Raw genomic sequence first — 20,437 nt, forward strand, 5'->3', positions numbered from 1 at the left:
AGTAAACTCCTTCTCAGGGACAGGAGGATCAGGAGGATTATACTGCATTTACTCTGTTCTGGAATCAAGTGGGTCAGCATTTGAACAAGGTCAGTGATAACAGGTTACTGGAGGGTACATGATGCAGGCCTGTTCCTGTGAGCATATTCCAGAGGAAACAGAATGTCAGGGGCTGGGGGTTACATAGAATAAAGTGAGTAAAAAGTAACAAATGAATGGGAGTCCTACTTGACCAGCACTGAAGACCTTATTCACACTGTGATAACTGTATTGTCTAAAAGTGCGATCAACAAAAAAATTTGTTTAAATGTGTTCCCTAATTACTTGTAGTATCATGTATATTTTTAAATGCACTACTTATTTATTTATTTTATATTTTTTATTGTAGATGGAAACAATATATTTTATTCATTTACTTTTATGTAGTGATTTAATTGGTTTAGGTTACAGTTTAGGCATTGGAAATTTAAGTTCCTCCAATAACTCTAACGTGTAGCCAAAATTTAGAGCCAACATACACAGGGAAAGTTTGAAATCAAGGGTTTGTGTGTGCCTATTAATTAGTATTAACATAATCATCTGGCATTGCTACATGAACAGAGTGGCTGGGCCATTTCCCAGTGACATCCATGCAAAATTATTTTGCAGCAAATAAAATCAGTATATCACCTGGCTTATTAGTTTGTGCTGTAAATTTTACCAACATGTATGTCAGGTGAAAAGTGTTTTTGAGCTAACCAATAAATATATAATAATCAAGAAACGTACTTTTTAATGGAGAGTGTGAATTGGTCCAACAATATGTTCAGTGTCTGGTTTACAAGTTTTTAACTAATATTTTAAAAGAAATAATGTATTTAGTTGAGTTGCATACCAAGATTAGGGTTTTTTTTCTTTATGACATTAACATTTTTAATTTGAAAGGGATTACTTTTTCTGCAATTTAGGGAAAAAGCATCTGTTTGAATACTTTGTCATTTGAGAAGTATATTTGTTATATTTTCACAACAGAATGAATTTGCAAAATGTTTTTCCACTCTGAAGAGGTCTGTGTCCTTGAACATAAAATGCAAATAATCCCTGTGCTGTTAATTATTGGCAAAATGTCCCATTTCCAACCTAAGGAAATAAAGTAATGGATATACTAACAAAAGGTTACTAGTTAACAGGCATTGCCCATGGAGGATATAAAAAAGAGTTTCAGGATGATTTTGAATATCCTGCTCTGCCACTGCCAACAATGGGATACCCAGCAACCATGAAGTGGGTGGTATCGATTTTTCTAGCCTTCCTACTAACTTTTACCGAATCCAGAACACTGCATAATAATGCATATGGAATAGGTGAGATACTTGGTGTCTTTCTTTTTGCCTTTGATCAAAATTCTTAAATTTGTGTTTATTCATTTGCCTTGATGTATTTATTGATTCACACAGAGAAAAAAGATTTAGCTGGTGAGTACATTCAAATGAAAGATAAGCTTATTACTTTATAAGAGATTTACAAAATCATAGAGCTGTGCTTAATATGACCAATGAATGCCTCATTAAATAAATGTACATTTTAAATAATGTACATTTATTTAAAAATAAATGTACATTATTTTTAATTGGTGTATATATTTACTTTGAAAAAAAATCTATATGTATGTATACCAGGCCATAATCCTGGCTCTTTCATCTCTAACATTTCCTCAGACTGTTAAAAGTAAGTAACATTATTATTCTTAATTCAGAAAAATGGATCACTATTTGACTTTCTGAAAAGGCAATACTGTGACTAGGATATGAATGAACAAACTGTGGCATATGTTCAAAATGATGACTGAAATATGTTTTTAACCATTTGCTTCTCAAGCCAAATAGGGCCGGATACAGTGGCACACACCTGCAATCCCAGCACTTCAGGAGAATGAGGCAGGAGGATCACAAGTTCAAGACAAGCTTTGACCAGTTGGAAGATAGTCCTGGCAACTTAGCAAGACCCTGCCTCAAAATAAAAAAAAGAAAAGAAAAACTGGGGATGTAGCTCAGTGGTGGGAACCCCTGTGTTCAATTCCAAGTTTAAAAAAAAATCAAGCCAATTAGAGCATATTTAGGGGGAAACCAAATGATAGGAAAACATGAGGTCCAGATTTTAGTGTTAGGTCTACTATAAACTTTTTTTGTTAACTTCTTTCCTTAGTTTCCTAGTTTTCTCAAGTATAAAATTAAGATGTTTAGATAGGGGATGTCTAATGACTTCTTAGTTCTAAAATTATATAGTTGCAATTTAAATCCAAACATTTATGTAACAGGATTGCTTCTTCCTGGATGCAGTTGAAAACACCACTTTTCATGACTTTCTTTTGTTTTCCAGCTTCCACACTGGATTCTTCCCAATGTTCTGCAGAGATGAATTTAGTTGACCTGTAAGTTTTTCTTATAGAAATGCCCTTTAGATCTGAAAAGCACAGATAATTTTAGTTAGGTAATGAAATGAAATTGGATAGCCCTATGAATTTTTAAATTAAAAAAGCAAATTAAACAATTTCAAGAAATGTTATCTGTACTGACTCTCAAATTGATACTGAAAAGGTAGAACTTTGGCCAATGTTTTAGCTATTAACCTCTAGATGACTTAGAATTCCACGGAGCCAACCAAATCAGATTCTAGAAACTGAAGATTAGTTTCTGATCAATGACAACTATGTATGAATTCAGGAACTTTTCTCATCGATACCAATAGATATAATGTTCCCTTTTCTGCATTCTATTTAAATCTTAGTAGCAAGTTGTAGGAGGTAGTATACTCCATCTTTTTGTTATTTGCAGAAAGCATATTGTTCCTTGGATGCTCTTCTTCTTTCCACATTTTAAAAATTTCTAATAAGGTATTTAAAGGCATGTGTTGCTGGCACTGCTTGATTACAGAAAGTACACACATTGCTTTGAATCAGTCCAGAAGCACCATTGTCTTGGATCAGGCTTTGATCATGAGGCAAGTAGACACAAGTAGAGGTCTAATGACTAAGTCTTTGCTTAAATTAAAAGCAAAAAACTTTAAATATAGATACCCTCAATTATGAGTGCATTACTGTGAGTGGGTGACTGTAAAAGTAGGAACAACTTTTTTGGGAAATCCAGTATTTTTGACTTTTAAAAGCCATATGTATATTTCTGGAGAAATATAAAAAAAGAAAAAGAAACAGGACTGACACTTTCTTCTGGATGACTAGATTCTTTTTTAAAGCAAATATCACCCTCTAAACAAGTTAGACAATAAACAGAAAATCAAACAAATATACTTGAGAAAAGTGTTTGATATGAATCTGCTCTTTAAGCATTCACATGCATTTTTGTTTCAGGGCTACCATATTTTTTGCCCAGTTTGTTCATGGAGCCACTTACACAGAGATAAGGAAAATGGCCAATGATGTATTGGCTGTAATTAAGAAACCCACTGACGGTGAGCATCCTGCAGGATGTTTAGAAAACCAGGTGAGTGAATAATAAAAAAAATCACCGTGATATTGGACCAAAATTTGGAATACAGAAGAGAAGATACAGAGAAGGCATGCATTTAAATATTTAAAGAGTGTTGTGTGAAAGAAGGATTAGATAAATTGTGATTTGCCAAAGGGCACAGATGAAAAAATTAGTAGCTATTGCAAACAATAAAAGCATGGTGACTAGGAGTTCAGATTATAGAGATTCTCTTTGTGACTGTAGGCATATTACTTAACTCCTTTGGAGGGCTTTAGTTTTCTTATCTATAGCACAAGGGACAAGATTAGGTCTAATTCAGAGTTATCATGGAGGTTGATACAATAATAGTAATAGCTGTTAATTTTTATTAAATATACAATGTGCTTGTCATTATTCTAGGGAGTGCTACAAACATACTGATAATCAAAATATGATATAACAGATAACACTGATGAATCAGAATGGTCGTACAGTGCGTGAGTTAAGAGACTCTGGCTAAGACTCTGTGGGCAGAATATCAGCTTTGCTTACAAATACTAATTTATCAAATCTTTATAATAATCCTAGGAGATTGGTCTCATTTTCCAGTTGAGGAAGCTGAAGCACAAGAAAGGTTAAGTCACATTCTTAAAGGAACCATAAAATCAGAATTCAAATTAGACACATGGGTCCAGAACCAGCATCTTCAGTAAATTCATTAAACTATACCAACACTCAGGTAAATGTGAGGTACGCAGCACATATAAACAGGTTGCCAACATTAGCAAACAAATAATAGCATCAAAACATAGGACCCTGTTAAGTTAAACTTTAGATAAGGAATGAGTATTTATTTTTAGTATAAAATTGTCCCAGTGTAGATGCTCAATAAATAGTAGTTACTTTTTATTTTATCTCAATATAGAAATGAATATTGATTAGAGATATCCTATTGTGAAACAAAAGGCCCCCCAAATCCTCTGCATGGTAGGGTTGAAGTGACCTAAAGGCAGTGTGTCCGGACCACTGTAGGCACCCTTTTAAGAAATAAAGTGTTTTCCAACTCTGAAACTTCGGCATTAATAAAATCTTGGTTTTGCATCTATATTTTTGACTTGTCCTGATAATCTTTTTAAATTTATGTATACATAAATTTATGTATAAATTATGTAAAATATACTTCCTATTCAACTTTATATCCAATTAGAGATTCAAGGCAATGTTACCATTTGATAATTTATTGTAGTGAAGTTAAAGGTTTCTTTTATTTAATATGGATTAGAAATTAAAAGTCTTAATTAAAATTTTCAGGATTCTCTAAATATTAACAGTTTAAAAGCAAAATAAAAGGTTTTCTGAGATGAACTAACCACATGTATTCCTTAGAGGCTTTCTTTTGAGATATTGGTGTCATCATCCACATTGGGTAAAATTAAAGCACCAAATAAGGACATACGTGGGTTTTTAAACTTTTCAGCTAACTCTGTAGTTTTGACCAATGAAAAATGCTTTAATTTTTATTTTGTTTTGAAGTCATTTTTATTTTTAACTGAAAATAAAATCCGATTTTAGATCAACGTCTTGTCATAAAAAGACTGTGAGAAATGATTGTCTCCGAAACACGTTTTATATACAAATGTGGAAAGCTTATATATCCTGGGGCCAAATTATTGATCACATAAAAGAGAAAATAACAGAGAATTTAAAATTAAGTGGGGAAAGACAAAATATTTCATGGTTCTTTTCCCTTTAAAATAAAATAGCTCTTTCTAATAGTCATATGTATAACTCAAGGACAGAAATTACTAATCCCAAAGGCAATGAAGAAAGCTATCTTGTCAGATCCAAACTAAAAGTGTTGGAATTTGTGTGGGGAATTTTCTTAATCTATAGTTATGGCTTTAGTTATTAGAAAAAAAATTTCATGTGCTTTAGAGAATTTTTAAGTAAAATAGTTATCTTTTATTAAAAGAAAAGCTTTCTTATAGATGTCTGCCTTTCTGGAAGAAATTTGCCATGAGAAGGAAATTTTTGAAAAGTATGGACTTTCAGACTGCTGCAGCCGAAGTGGAGAGGAAAGACATAGTTGCTTACTTGCTCACAAGAAGGCTGCTCCAGCCCTTCCACCCTTCCAAGCTCCAGAACCTGCCACAAGTTGTAAAGCATATGAAGAAGACAGGGAGACATTCATGAACAAGTAAGGAAAACCCCCAAAAGGAGCAGTACCAAACAATTTAGTATTTCTGCAATTTACTGGTATACTCCGAAGTGTAGAGAAGTAAGAATAATGCTTTGGATTGTATCTGCTGAGTCCTATACCAGATAATTATAGAACAATTTTAAGTGCAACTTTTAAAGCACAGCATGCTACATGCAGTACAGACCACAAAATGGACCCAGAAGCTGTTGCATTAGTCTCTGGAGATACATCTGCCTTTTTCCCTTTAATCTCAAATTTATATAGCTCAGGAATATATTAATACTGCACAAAATGACTTCTTTCAGTGCCAAATATTGGCATATTATGCTCATCAAATTGCCTGAAAATTAAAAAAAAAATCATAGATCCAGGCATAGTTAAGATACATAAACAGGGCTAAGGTTTATTGAGCACATAGCATGCTGAGGATAAAATGGGCTTGGCATAAAAGATGGATTATGGATCATAAACACCCTTTGATGCTGCTTTCTCCTTTTCCTCTTCAATCTTCTTCCTTTTCCTGGTTTGTCAATGAAGAAATTAAAGCTTAGGAGGTGAAAGCAAAGGGCTGAGTATATTTGAACCCAGGTGGAAGTCTGGGAAGTTTGTAGCTACTTCTTTATCATATCCATTTTCCTGATTACTGCTTGAACCCAGAGGCAGAACTTGCCCTTACCTGTGCTGTGGAGGATGTCAGGGTGGATGATTCCATTTTGTACTGACAAGGAAAAAAAAAAAAAAGGGTCCAATTTTCAGCTTTGCTCAGCAGCAGCCTGGCCATGAGTCCTCAAACCTGGCTGAGTAGACACAGTGAAAAAGACACTTTAATAAGAATCATAGTCAGCACTTCTGCCTACTGGTTTTCATAATAGAATCTTGTATTATCTATCAGATAGATCCCCCACTCCCATCCAAGTTTCTCTACTGACAGCATCTAGAAAAAAATATGACTGGTTTCCCTTTCAGAACAGAGCAAAGATAAAGCCCTCTGCAGTTTTTCCTGTTGTTTGTTGTTACCTGAATCTTTTTTAAAACTTTTATTTATTTATTTATTGTTTTTAAATATATGACAGCAGAATGCATTACAATTCATATTACACATATAGAGCACAATTTTTCATATCTCTGGTTGTATATAAAGTATGTTCACACCAATTCGTGTCTTCATATATGTACTTTGGGTAACGATGCTCATCACACCACCATCCTTGCTAACTAACCCTCTGCCCCCCCTCTTCCCCTCCCACCCCTCTGCCCTACTTAGAGTTCGTCTATTCCTCCCATGCTCCCTCTCCTTACCCACTATGAATCAGCCTCCTTATATCAGAGAAAACATTTGACATTTGTTTTCTGGGGATTGGCTAACTTCACTTAGCATTATCTTCTCCAACTTTATCCATTTACCTGAATCTGTAAACAAATTTTAGAGTCCAGTTCCAAGCAGAAGTAGTCTTATTTTTATGCCTCTTTGAAACTTTTACCTTCTACTCCTTTCATAGATGCATCTATGAGATATCAAGAAGGCACCCCTTCCTATATGCGCCCACCATTCTCTCTCTGGCTGCTGGCTATGACAAAATGATTCCACTTTGCTGCAAAGCTGAAAATGCTGCTGAATGTTTCCAGACCAAGGTATCTGATTTGTATGGACATCTGAGCCAATGTGTAGTCTGGCTATGATTCATTGGAACCAACATTCAAAATGAAAACAGGCTTTCAGTGAAGAGCTTATTTATTTTTCAGAACAGAGCATTTCCAGCAGTCTGATATTCTTTGTGAGAAAAAAAAATTGGATTTTCTGTTTTCATTCATTCACTCAGCCAACAATTATTATTAAGTTTGGTGGGATCTAGAAGGAAAGCCAGAGAAAGAGATGATAATGTAAAAGAGAGAGAAGTGAAATATGTGGAAGAAAATAGAGAAAGGGAAGAGTAGGAGAAGAGAGAAAAAATCAAAGAGAACTGGGATACTTTATATTCATTACTTTTAGTCCTTAGAATAAATTTAAGGTGTATTATTGTTATTAATTGAACAGGGAAACTTAGGTTTAAAAAGCAAATAGCTTTCCCAAGTTTGCAAAGCTAGAATGATATCCACAATTAGCTACTCGAGACCCGAAATTCTATAAAAATTTCCTAAGAGTTATTACTATTCTCGATGTCAGGTTATGAGGCAAATTTACTTTTTGTAACTGAGCAGAAATTATCAAGCTTCAATCTGTCTTAAAGCTATATGTAAATAAGTCTTATAGCTGTATTCACTCATGATCCCCCCAATTATAATCTTTTTGTTTGAGATATTTTTAATAAATCAATCTGGTATAGAAACATATCAACTAATCTAAAAGAAAGAATGAATAATCTCAAAGAATGATGGAGTAATGTTTCACAAAATTGTATAGCATTTATAGTTCATAGCAAAAAAATTTGTAGAGTCTTGTGTTTTATCTATATGTGCTGTTTTCCTAATTGTTAGAACTTACAAAAGAAAATACAAACTTTCTTACAACCTTATTTATACTTTTCCACCTTAGACAGCATCGATTACAAAAGAATTAAAAGAAAGCAGCTTGTTAAATCAACATGTGTGTGCAGTAAAGAGAACTTTCGAACCCCTCATCTTCCAAGCCATGTAAGTTTAAGCTCTATCTAGGGATGCAGGTGAGATTTGTAGAATTATTAGCTTGCAACTAAGGTTCATTTTTCTGAGTGTTGCTATTATAAAGAGTGAAGTCTCATTTGATGAGGGCCACTGTGATCAGAATCCTAGGATCTTGGGACTGGGTTCTCCTTGCTAAAAGTTTTGCTGAGATAACCCTCGGAGAAGAAACTGGAGGTTTATATTATTTATGTCTCCTAGATACTCTTTAAGTTACTGCCTGCAATCAAATTGTATCTCCTCATTAGATTATGTCTTCCTAGCTCCTCTGCAACAGCCTTCACTGAGAATAATCTAAAGCTTGTGGCTTACCAAGATATTCTTTACATTAATTATGCTTCCTAATATGCTATAAGGTTTCTTAAATCAATTGTTGCTGTAAAGAGTAATAGGTATGTTCATTCAGAGTTTGTTTATTAAATAACATATTAGAGAATATTATACACAGTGGAGAACTAGATGCAAATTTATATTCACACCATTAGTTCTAAACTGACTAAAATCTCTTCTTGGCAGAGGTCAGATTTATCCTTTAACTACCTTCCAATTCTATTTGAAATTTAAAAATAGATTTATGAACTACTTTATTTAAATTTATCTTAGTAATAAAATAGAAATTAAGATATGAGTGTATTGACTCTATAATTTATCTCTAAGTAATTAAAGTTTAATGCTCCAAATTTATAAAGAAAATCCATCTTCATCAGTAGAAGCAGTGGCTTCACACACTCATCTCTTAAAATTTAATGAAACAAGTAGAAGAACCTGGAATTTTTATTTTTTACTTCCATTCTGGCCAAGCTAAGTCTTGGCATGATGACATATCTGTAATGTTCAGTCTGCTCCACTTTCTTCTTCCATTTGTTTGATTTGCACATATGCACACCTCCCTGGATTCTCAGAAGTGTTTTTTTTTTTTTAACTCAAAGTGAAAAATGATTATCATTGTCATAGAATTTTCCATTTCTTAATTGTTTAGCCTTTTTAATATTTCTATCTACTCCCTAAAATGATCCCAGATGCATGCTATTGGGGACGAGCAGTAAAAACATAAAATTCATACCAGGTGTGGTGACACATGCCTGTAACCCCAGTGGCTCAAGAGGCTGAGGCTGGTGGATTGTGAGTTCAAAGCCAGCCTCAGCAATGGTGAGGTGCTAAGCAACTCAGTGAGATCTTGTCTCTAAAGAAAGTACAAAATAGGGCTGGGGATATAGCTCAGTGGTTGAGTTTCCTGAGTTCAATCCCTGGTACCCCAATCTCCAAAAAAAAAAATCTCAATTTCCAAATAATTTTGGGGGCCAGGTTGCCATGTACAGAGCTACTGCCTTGAAAGACTGAGCAGGACTTGACAAGACATAAGAAGTGCTTCCTTTTCTTTTGAAACAACATGTTTCTGTTCTTCCTCTGAGTTTTACCATTACTGATACTCTCTGAATACTACATCATTTTGATAGCTAACCCAAATTGATTTTTAAATCCTTTCTTCTTCCCCTAGAACTGTTGCTAAGCTGAGTCAAAAGTTTCCCAGAGCAAATTTTACTGAAATTCAAAAGCTGGTCTTGGATGTGGCCCACATACATGAGGAGTGTTGCAGAGGAAATGTGTTGGAGTGTCTGCAGGATGGGGTGAGGAGTCTTGTTCCCTAAAAATATGTATTTCTGCTCCCTTTTCTTTCTTTTTTGTCTGGTTCTTAAAGAGAGGAGGCTGTCTGGTTTCAGTTGGTCACAGGATATGGCTAATTAGGTGACCAAGTGATGTTACCCACTTCTTGCTAATAAAACTTAAGCCATCTTTTCTGATCCTGGCTTTTATTTCAGGGATGCCCCCTTTTGTAAGACAAGGACCCATTCATTTCTTACATCTAAAGAATATATGATCTCCCAGGAGACCTCCATACAGGGTTTTTAGGGGCAAGCTCTTTACTCTTTATTTATTTTTTAAAATATTTTTTAATTGTAGTTGGATACATTACCTTTATTTTATTTATTTATTTTTATGTGGTACTAAGGATCGAACACAGTGACTCACACATGCTAAGTGAGTGCTCTACCTCAGATCCATAGCCCCAACCCCAAGCTCTTTCTTTTTAATGTGTTTTGTTTTTTCCTTCAATTTATTTCTTCATTTGATCAACACATATTACATACTTTGTATGGGCTAGCCACAGTGAGGGACACTTGTTAGGAAGGCATAAATTGACCTCCAGGAATTTCTAGTCTGATAGGAGAGATAAGACAGTGACCTCCTTGAAGTCAGGGACTGTTTTTTGTTTACTCTCTATAGGAAAATGCCTGGCATGTGAAAGGCATTCTATTACAATTTGTTGAATGATTGAAAACAGCTAAAAGAACACAATAAATTTTTCCACAAGGCCAAAAGCTAGTCATGGCCTAAGAGAGGTGTGAATAAAGGGCTCTAGGAGAATTAAACAAAACCCAAAGCCCTAGCAACAGATTCTTTTTGCATGATATAGTCAGTGGTGATCAAAGCAGTGTGGCTATTTGGACCAACTCTAGACCCCTTAGACATTGTACAAGAGTCTTGCCTATTTCCAATGGTCTTCCTCTCTGGTCCCCTGTGACACACTCTCCTCTCAGAGGAAGCTTAAAATCACTATTCTCAGATGCTCAAATGACCTGAAAACCAGGCTGGAACCTGGATTCTAGAGGGCTGACCATGCAGAGTTAATTCTCATTTCAGCCCACTGCCATGGCAGCTAGTTTTAGAATCTGCAAGCAGCCAAGGTGCAGGGGAGGCCTCAGAGTGACAGCCCTTGAGCATAGCAGAGTCCTGGAGTGAGTTGCTGAGGTGGGGGGGATGAACTGGAAACTTTGCCACCTCACTGAATTTCTCATCTAGAGGAGTTTACATACAGACTAGGAACATCAACAAGAACTATTTCATTTTTATTTGAGGTCAGCTTTCTCAGTTTTTAAGTGGGAATTTTGTTCATTTTCTTAAGTAGCTTCCCTCCCCACCTCCCGTGCTAGGAATCAAATCCAGAGCCTCACATGCACCAGCTGAATGTTCTACCACTGAGCTACATCCACAGCTCTAATTTTGTTGTTTTTTATAGTTACTTTTAAAACCTATTTAAAAACTGGAATTCATAAGGACTCTTTTCCTTTAAAGTTAATTTTCATATGATACGTAAGTTAGATTTTAAAAGCTGAAGAATGGATTCTAATTGACCCCGCTGAGAATGCCTGGAATTTTCAGTCCCATGACAGGAGTGTATCTGAAAGCTTGACCTTTTTGACCACTTGGGTGCACTGCCCTCTGGTGGGAATAGTGGGTCACTACAGATTGTTCTGATACAGAGTGGAAAGTTTTGCTTTTCATGACAACAGCAGCAAATGTTGTGTAGAGGTGAACTTGAATACTATTTGTTGCTATTTGATTTCCCTCTTGTTTTGAGGCCTTCGTACTAAAATAATAGGGTTTATCTGACAACTATAGGAAAAAGAATTGAACAAATGTGTACCTGGATAGGAGTGACAAAAGCACTTTTTAGTATGGGAGACAAGGAAAGTGTCTTCTTTCTTCTTCCTTCCTCTCTTCTTCCTTCCCTTCCTCTGCTCTATTCTTTCCTCTTTCCTCAATTCTGGGTTTTAAAAAAAATCATTACTTCTTCCTTCTTAGTAAAGATGGAGTGGAAAATTTGTTCTCCATAATTTCCTTCTCCCTCTGTCTCCCTCCCTGTTTTCTCCTTCCTTCCTCCTTTTCACCCTAGAACTGGCTCTGAGGTCCTACTTACAGAATAAAACTTTAAGACTTATGTTTTGTGTTTCCAACTACAGGAAAAAATTATGTCATATATTTGTTCTCGACAAGATGCTCTGTCAAGCAAAATAGCAGAATGCTGCAAATTGCCCACACTTGAACTAGGTCATTGCATAATCCACGCAGAAAATGACGACAAACCTGAAGGTCTGTCTCCAACCCTCAACAGGTTTTTAGGAGATAGAGATTTCAACCAGTTTTCTTCAGCTGAAAGAAACATCTTCTTAGCAAGGTAACACGCTCTCTCTGCAAATGTGTGCTCAACAAGTTGAGATCATTAAGTGGCTGGCAGCTTTGTGTGGTTGAAGTGGAGAGTGATGGTTTTTAAACTTATATGTGAGGATGTTTGGCTAGAATATTCTGAGTTGAAAGAGATGTAAGCAGATAACTAGAGAAAAAGGAAAGGCATCTAACAAAGGTGAGGCTTTCACCATCTGTTATTAACTGGCTTACGTACAAAGTGTATTTTATTTAATATCAATTTCTTTGGAGTAAGAATCATTGTCATTATAATAGTTTACTCAAATAATGGTCAACATTGAAATGTCGAATAAGGTATAGATATTTTGTAATGAGAATGACTTATGGTTAAAAATGTGCTTTATTGTCATGGATATTTAAAGAACTTTTCCCAAAAATATAACTCCATAGATAGGTTTATTTGTTATTTGTTGAATATGTGTTGTATATTTTTAGAAAATCAAGGCACATTTAGATACATCTGCAGTAGGGTAGTTTGTTGTAATAGAATTCACAGACCGTGTTCTTATTACATTTGCCTTTAGGGAAGTAAGCAGTCAGGTAAATATATTTTCCCTTATTGTATGTGTCTATAAACACTAAAGAATTGATTGCATTTGTGCAACTCTTAGGACATTATACTTAATGATCTTCAAGGTTCTTCCAAATTTAAAAGTCTGATTCTGATGCAATAATGAAAATAATGGCCCAATTTTCTTTCTAATATTCCCTGAAAATATTGTACTATTGTTACATTAAAATTAGACATTCACACATTGTTTGACCTGCTAAATAAAATTATGAAAATTGGAACTAAGACCAGAATTGGGAGACACATCTTGACATTTTATTGGTGGAAGAACTTAATATGACCAATTCCTATAATCTGGGAGTATAGTTAGTAAACTCAAGAGTTATCTTTAAGTTTACACATCAACACATCTCTAAAGCTAATTGTTTGCTTAACAGAAGCATATCTTCAGGTGAAAAGGATCTTAGCAGAAATGATCCCCCCTGCCCGGGGCACTTGTATTGCTTCCTTCACCCAGGTCTCTGTCTGATATTACTGCCCAGAGAAGCTTTTCTTGACCCCTTGCTAAATTAGTGTCCTCTCCACTTATGGGAGTTACCTCCTTTCCTCTCTTCCATCTTTCTTTCCCTTTATCGATGGATAACTACCTGAGATAGATGACCTCCCTCCTGTTTGCTTGATTCTGCCTCTCTCTAACACAGGAGAGGGCCAGCATTTTATCTTACACAGTGTTGTCTCCTTTCTGCCTAAAGCAATGTTAGCATAAAGCAGGCACAACGAATGAAGGTAAAAATTCACAATTGAAAAGCCAACGTGAGCTGCAAAAGAAAATAAAATACCATTTTACAGGACAACTTGAGGGACATGGTTTATATTCATAGTATTGTCATTCACAGTGTTCAGATCATGATGTCCAGCTTTATTTATCTGATTTTTAATTTCCATGGACACTATCACACAGGAGTGATTAGGAAAGCAATGACTTCATTTTGTCTTAATTCCAAGGATTTATGATATTTTCCCCACATATTTTAGTTTTGTTCATGAATATTCAAGAAGACATCCTGAGCTTGCTGTCCCAGTAATTCTAAGAGTTGTTAAAGGATACCAGGAGGTACTGGAGAAGTGTGCTCAGTCTGAAAAACCTCTTGAATGCCAGGATAAAGGGGTAAGTTGATTGATAATTTCAGAGAAAACCTGATATAAACGGATTGAGAGTATCCATTAAAAATCTGCTGGATGTGGTGCACACCTGTAATCCCAGCTACTTGGGAGGTTAAGGCAGGAGGATTGAAAGTTACAGGCCAGGCTGGGAAATTGAGCAAGACCCTGTCTGAAAATAAAATTTTAAAAAAGCTGTGGATGAAGTTTAGTGGTAGAGTACCTGAGTCAGGTCCTGGGTTCAAATCCCAGCACTGAAAAAACTCTTTGAAATATTCTAGTTATTGACTAGTAGTTAGCTAGTTATATCAATGAACTATTAATATAGACATTAAGTTGTTATTAACTAATAGCCAGCAAATAGTGCCTTACTTAAGAATAAAATTGTTAACCAAACATTCTTTGGTACACAGAATAAAGATAATATTCATTTCTGGATAGATCCAGAAAGACAGAAATTTTGTACAGAAAGAACTGTAACTTTTATGCAGAGATGGAGTTCTGCTATCAATTTTGTGATTCACAAAGTTTTAAACTATATCTCTCCAAGTCCATTTCCTTTAATTCTTAAAATTTATACTTTATTACCTTTAATATTTAAAAAAACCTCTAAGACTGGTTTCTATTATAATAGCATAAAATATTGATCAATTTTATATACAGTTATATAGAGAGTCCAGGAAGAGAGAAAAATGTATCCAATAATGTTTGTATTTTCAGGAAGAAGAATTACAGAAATACACCCAGGAGAGCCAAGCACTGGCAAAGCGAAGCTGTGGCCTCTTCCAGAAATTAGGACAATATTACTTACAAAATGCGTACGTTTTTGTAAATAGTATTTTCAGTGATTTAAAATTACTTAGTGATGCAAGACTACTCTAATTTCAGTTTCTATTTCTAATGGAAGTCAGTAAAATCTGTTTACCTCATTTCCCTCGAGAGATGGTAGCCGTCCCCATTTCCCCTTTTAGGACCCTATGAAGTCTGATCTGTGAAACTGGCTTTATCTTCCTCAAACCTTGCAAATATTTAAAGACATTCATTCTTCCATGGTTTGTCACAGTTAAAATCACACACACACACACACACACACACACACACACAAATCAGTTACAATCAGTGGGACGCTGAGGTTGGGAATAAAAGTCAGCCTTCTGCCCAGATTTTACCTTTTAATGGCGACATGTTGGGAGGAGGATAGTACAGAGAGAGTGATGTTGAGAGTAGCTGCATCTTCAAAGTCAGTCCAAATACCGAATCTTCTGATGTCAGAAGTAGGTCATTGAGAGGAGCAAGGAATCCAAAAACTCATGATGGACTCACCAGGACTTGGTGAAAAATGCTTCTTTCAGGTTTCTCGTTTCTTATGTGAAGAAAGTGCCTCAACTGACCTCAGCTGAGCTGATGGCCCTCACCAAGAAAATGGCCAACACGGCAGCCACGTGTTGCCAACTCAGCGAGGACAAGCAACTGGCTTGTGGTGAGGGAGCGGTGAGTGTTTTCTTTAAGTTTTTAATCTGGTTTCTGTTGCCTGACTTGAAGTGGCCTTCTAATTCCCATGTAGGGGAAATGGGAGAACCCAGCGTGGAGACAGCTTTAGCAAGCTCCTTCAGTGAGGTGCAATTGGCGACCGTGTGAGAACCCAGCTCCAAATGGTAGGCCTGTGGCCAGGACTCCAGTCCTTCTAGAAGGGCTGGTGAAAATGCAGCCAGGCTACTGCACAATGTCTGGGCAAGCTTTCTGTGCAGGAAAGATGGAATACTAACCTCATATTTCCTCTTTTTGCTCATCAAATGCTTACTTTAATTTACAAAAGAAAGAAAAAGCTGTACCCTCAATAGACTAAAATTTGCCATGTGACTTGAACCATACTTAGGTTTTTGCCTTTTGTAGAACAATCTTATAATCATAATGATACCAGGGGCAATTTGTTCCCTTTGACGGGATATAAGGTATAGAATAATGTAAATAAGTCCCATATTCTGACGAGTAAAAATGACTTTCCAGTTATTAACAGCAATAATCTTTACTTTCTAGTCACTCATGTCATATATGATTACAGACTGAATTTTTAAAAATTATTTTTCCCTTAATGTCACAATAGTGAATAAAATTATATATCAGGTTTTCCTTGTTCTTCTTTTTGACCATGGGGAGTTATTTATTAATTGGTTTTCATGTCCCCAAAGATTAGGAGCAAAAGGAGAGTTTCCTGCGATTGTTACCTTACTCAGTGATCACATTTTTCCCTGAGAAGCTGCAGGGATGCCAGGTGGTGTAACAATCCGGGAGTGGAGGTTCTGGGGCTTCTTTCCTACACGCCCAGCCCATTTCACCACTTACTAGTTGTGTCATTCTGGAAACTATACTCATGTCACTAAGATTCAGCTTTTTCATCTGACATTTTAGAATGAAATTGTACCATCTTCATAGGACAGCTCTCTGAAACTATGTAATCTGAGTAACTCCTATCCCATTAACCTGAAACATAGTGTATACACAAAGCATGTTGACATTTATTGAAAGTTTTTCCTAGGCATTTAAGATGTCTATGAAGTGTGGAAAATAGCAAGATTCCACATTAGAAAAACCTTCATGGTACATGGGTATTGGCCCTGTTTCTTTTGTGTTAGCTGTGTGTATGTGTGGATATAGATGGCAGAGAACTCAGTTTGCACCATTCTTATCTTCAGAAAGTGATCCTCTGTATCTCGAAAGTAAGGCTCAACTAGAGATACACAGGAAACAAACATGTATGTTTCAAGGATCAGGGATGAGACTTTTTCCCCCTTTAGAGGTGTTTCAAATAGCTGATATCAAATAGCTCAAAGACTGTCTTCAATATCAATAAGGTAACATCTGTCACTAAAACCAAAGATTCATCCCCAACAAATTGGTGAGCACTGGTTTTATAAAATGGCAACACATGATTCTACACACATAGCAATTTTTTCCTTCAATATTAATTATAATTTACTGGACATTAAAAATGATCACAAAAGTTTTCTGAAAACCTGAACCAACTTTGTGACTAATGTCCCAACTCCTTGCTTTTTTCTTTCTCCTTCTTTTAACCAGGCTGACCTTATTATTGGACACTTGTGTATCAGGCATGAAGTGAATCCTGTGAACCCTGGTGTTGGCCATTGCTGCAATTCTTCATATGCCAACAGGAGGCCATGCTTCAGCAGCTTGGTGATAGATGAGACCTATGTTCCTCCATCATTCTCTGCTGATAAATTCATCTTCCATAAGGATCTGTGCCAACCCCAGGGGGTAGCACTGCAAACCATGAAGCAAGAGTAAGAAATTGTCTTTTGCTAGAATGGAGAAGACCAGCAATAACAAGTAGCAGTTGAGACTTTTTTCTTGCACTTCTCCAACTCCTGGGCTGATTAGTGAAACATATTATCCCCCAAACACCTATGGTATCTTTCAAAATAGTTCTGTTCTCACAGACTCATTGGAAAGTAGGTCTGTAAAAATTCATTAGGGCACACAATTTCCTGTTTTCAAAAATTGTCTCTTTTTAATTATTGATTTAATACATTTTGGGGTTAAGGAAAAATGAACAATCTATTTAGGGAGATTAAAGTGTATCTTTGTGGCGAGTGTGGTTACTTCTATTACAAGCACAGGAGGCACATAATTGAGTCTGTTTTTACAGTATGCTTTATAGAGAGAGAATAATCATATTTGATTCAACCTTGTGGCATGGGAGTTCAGAAATGAAGTACACATTGCAGTTTATTGTGGGAGTCGTTCTGCAATGGTGATGGTAATGCAAGTCAGTAGAATTTATGTTCTCCAAACACCCATGCATGTTAAAACTCACTTGCTTTGTAAATGGTCTTCCTTCTTTGGAAAACCTGTTCTTCCTCTTTTTCTTTATCACAGTCTGAGGCATGTTTCAAGGAAGAATAACGCTGCCTCCTCTGGCCTGCTCTCCCTGTTGCCCCAGGCAACACTAATTCCAGTGGGAAAGCATTGCTAAATGAGTAGTACAGGGGTAATTGGTGCTACCAGTGCTAAGTAAAGGTGTGATCATGGTGGGTGGCAGGGTCTGGAAATCTGGGCCTTTGAGTATGGATAAGACACACTTTAGAGGAGAGAACAGCAAAGGATAATCTAGGCAAGTAAGAAAAAGACCATACTTCACTACATAGAAGTATGACAGAATTATAAAATAGTGTTTGATCTATATTCTACAAAAGTCCAGACCAGTGGAAAGTTGGCATGGGACCAGCCTCAGTCTTTCTGATGAGAGCGCTTTAGACAGGTGTGTGCGCTAAGACTGGAGAAGGTTTGATGGACTGGTGGTTTGGGCTGAGGGTAACTAGAGCTTTGACAATTCTTTAGGAGGAAGCTTTAGAAGAATACCAGTGTATAACAGACTTCTCTCTTATTTTGTGTTGTTTAAATCCATAGGTTTCTCATTAACCTTGTGAAGCAAAAGCCACAAATAACAGAGGAACAGCTTGAGGCTATCATTGCAGATTTCTCTGGCCTTTTGGAGACATGCTGCCAGGGCCAGGAGCAGGAAGTCTGCTTTGCAGAAGAGGTGAGGGCAGCTCATTTTTCACATGCAAATCTTGGTGTGGAGTTTTCTGTGGTGAAAAAGGGAAAACAATAATCTATCAATGGATAATTTTAAAATAATAATTTTAAAATAATTTAAATTTCATATAGAGATAGATTGAAGAATTTCGTGTTTTTTTTTTTTTTTTAAATAACCACATTTTCCCCACTAAAATATTAGGAAGAATTCTAATTTTATATGGCAAATTGGCAATTTTGATTGTTTTCCTAGTAGAAAAAACTAGTAAGTGACTCTGTAAGTAATTGATGATAATTTAAATGGTTTTTGGCCTAAAATTTATCAATATTGTTAAATGGATTTAAAAGATCTAACAAATTAATTGCGCAAACAGGATATTGAGAGAATTAAAAAGTGTTTTGAACTCATTAAGGAGCATGCCTTTGTATAACAACAGAGCAGTCACTAAGAATTGTCTTAAACCAACTGCTTAGTAATTTTAGCTGAATTTGTAGTTGACTACACATTTTTTCCCTCTCTGGCTTCTACTGTCCCAGCTTGTTGACCTTAGAGTTGTATTTCTTTAACTCCTTAATTTCTCAATTGACTAATATACATACCTGTGAATTCGCTCCAGATTCTACAGAGTGACCCGTAGGACTGTCATGGTCATCCATTACTTTTTCTGATTGTTTTTATTTGTTATTAATTTACAGGGTCAAAAACTGATTTCAAAAACTCGTGCTGCTTTGGGAGTTTAAATTCCTTCAGGTAACAAAGAATCACGATAAGGCTAAGTATAATGTTGATTCTACCCAAATATCCACCCAATGTGAGAGAGATGCTAGGAAGTGCCTTAAAAATAAATGTAATTTAATTTTAGAAGCTTACTTAAAAAAATACACTGGGACAAATTTACGCCTAAAATGTTAAATTAGTGATTCAGCTAATACAAAAAAAAATTAGTTTACTTCACAGCCTTCAGAGAATGCCACCTGAAGGCTTCCTCATGTGCTGTTTCCCTGACATAAGGTAATAGAGACCATTGCCTTCTACACCTGTTCATTTAATTAGTACTTAATATATATTTTTGTGTATGTTTCAGAGGGAGGAGAAGAAGACAACCTGAGTCATCATTGTTTGGTGTGATTTTTTCTTTAAATTACAACTGACAAAATTTATAAATTAATAAAATGATGAAGAGTTTTATGTGAGATATCTCTAACAAATAAAGTATCCTCAGATATTTCTGTTTTTCTAGTCTGATTATTTGTAAATATTTACAGATATTTCTTTTGTTTTATATATCATTGTCTGAAATATTCTGTTAAAAAAAAATCACTGAGGGGGCTGGGGTTGTGGCTCAGAGGTAGAGCGCTTGCCTAGCACATGTGAGGCCGATCTTCAGCACCACATACAAATAAATAAAATTAAGGTATTGTGTCCAACTACAACCAATAAATAAATAAATAAATAAATCTCTGAGGACTGGTTGCTGTAGATTAAAGCCATCTCGGATGGCTACAACACTGGAGGCTAGGTTAGCTTGGTGACTTGAGAAATTCTGAAACACTCTTTGGTGCTTCCAGGGCACATTGTTTCTTAAATGACCACTAAACATCAGAATGGATAATCTGGAGGCAAGAAAAGAAATTATTGTGCTTTTATAGGATCTATGAAAATTTAACATCTCAACCTTTCCTCAATCTTGTTCACTTCTCTACTCACTGGCATTGTAAAACTGTGTTCACCGTGATGTAGATGTCTGTATTGAATGGAATTAATATTTATATCAATCTTTTTATTCTGCAAGGATTTACTGAGTACACACTAGGTGGCAGCCCTGTTTTGGGTATAGTCACTGTCCCCAGTTGTTT

General features: G+C 35.8%; 1 protein-coding gene across 1 annotated transcript; it reads left to right on the top strand.

The window, feature by feature from the left end:
* Positions 1–1,258: 1,258 nt before the first annotated feature.
* On the top strand, positions 1,259–19,714 carry Afp (alpha fetoprotein). The gene is made up of 15 exons (XM_027950901.2): positions 1,259–1,343; positions 2,359–2,410; positions 3,347–3,479; positions 5,435–5,643; positions 7,146–7,278; positions 8,180–8,277; positions 9,803–9,932; positions 12,108–12,322; positions 13,898–14,030; positions 14,744–14,841; positions 15,376–15,514; positions 17,102–17,325; positions 18,452–18,584; positions 19,277–19,331; positions 19,666–19,714. The coding sequence occupies exons 1-14, from the start codon at positions 1,259–1,261 to the stop codon at positions 19,319–19,321; spliced, it is 1,827 nt and encodes a 608-aa protein (XP_027806702.2). The 3' UTR covers positions 19,322–19,331; positions 19,666–19,714.
* The last annotated feature ends 723 nt before the right edge of the window (positions 19,715–20,437 follow it).

The sequence above is a fragment of the Marmota flaviventris genome, chromosome 7 (genome assembly GCF_047511675.1).
Source record: "Marmota flaviventris isolate mMarFla1 chromosome 7, mMarFla1.hap1, whole genome shotgun sequence".
NCBI classification, from domain to species: domain Eukaryota; kingdom Metazoa; phylum Chordata; class Mammalia; order Rodentia; family Sciuridae; genus Marmota; species Marmota flaviventris.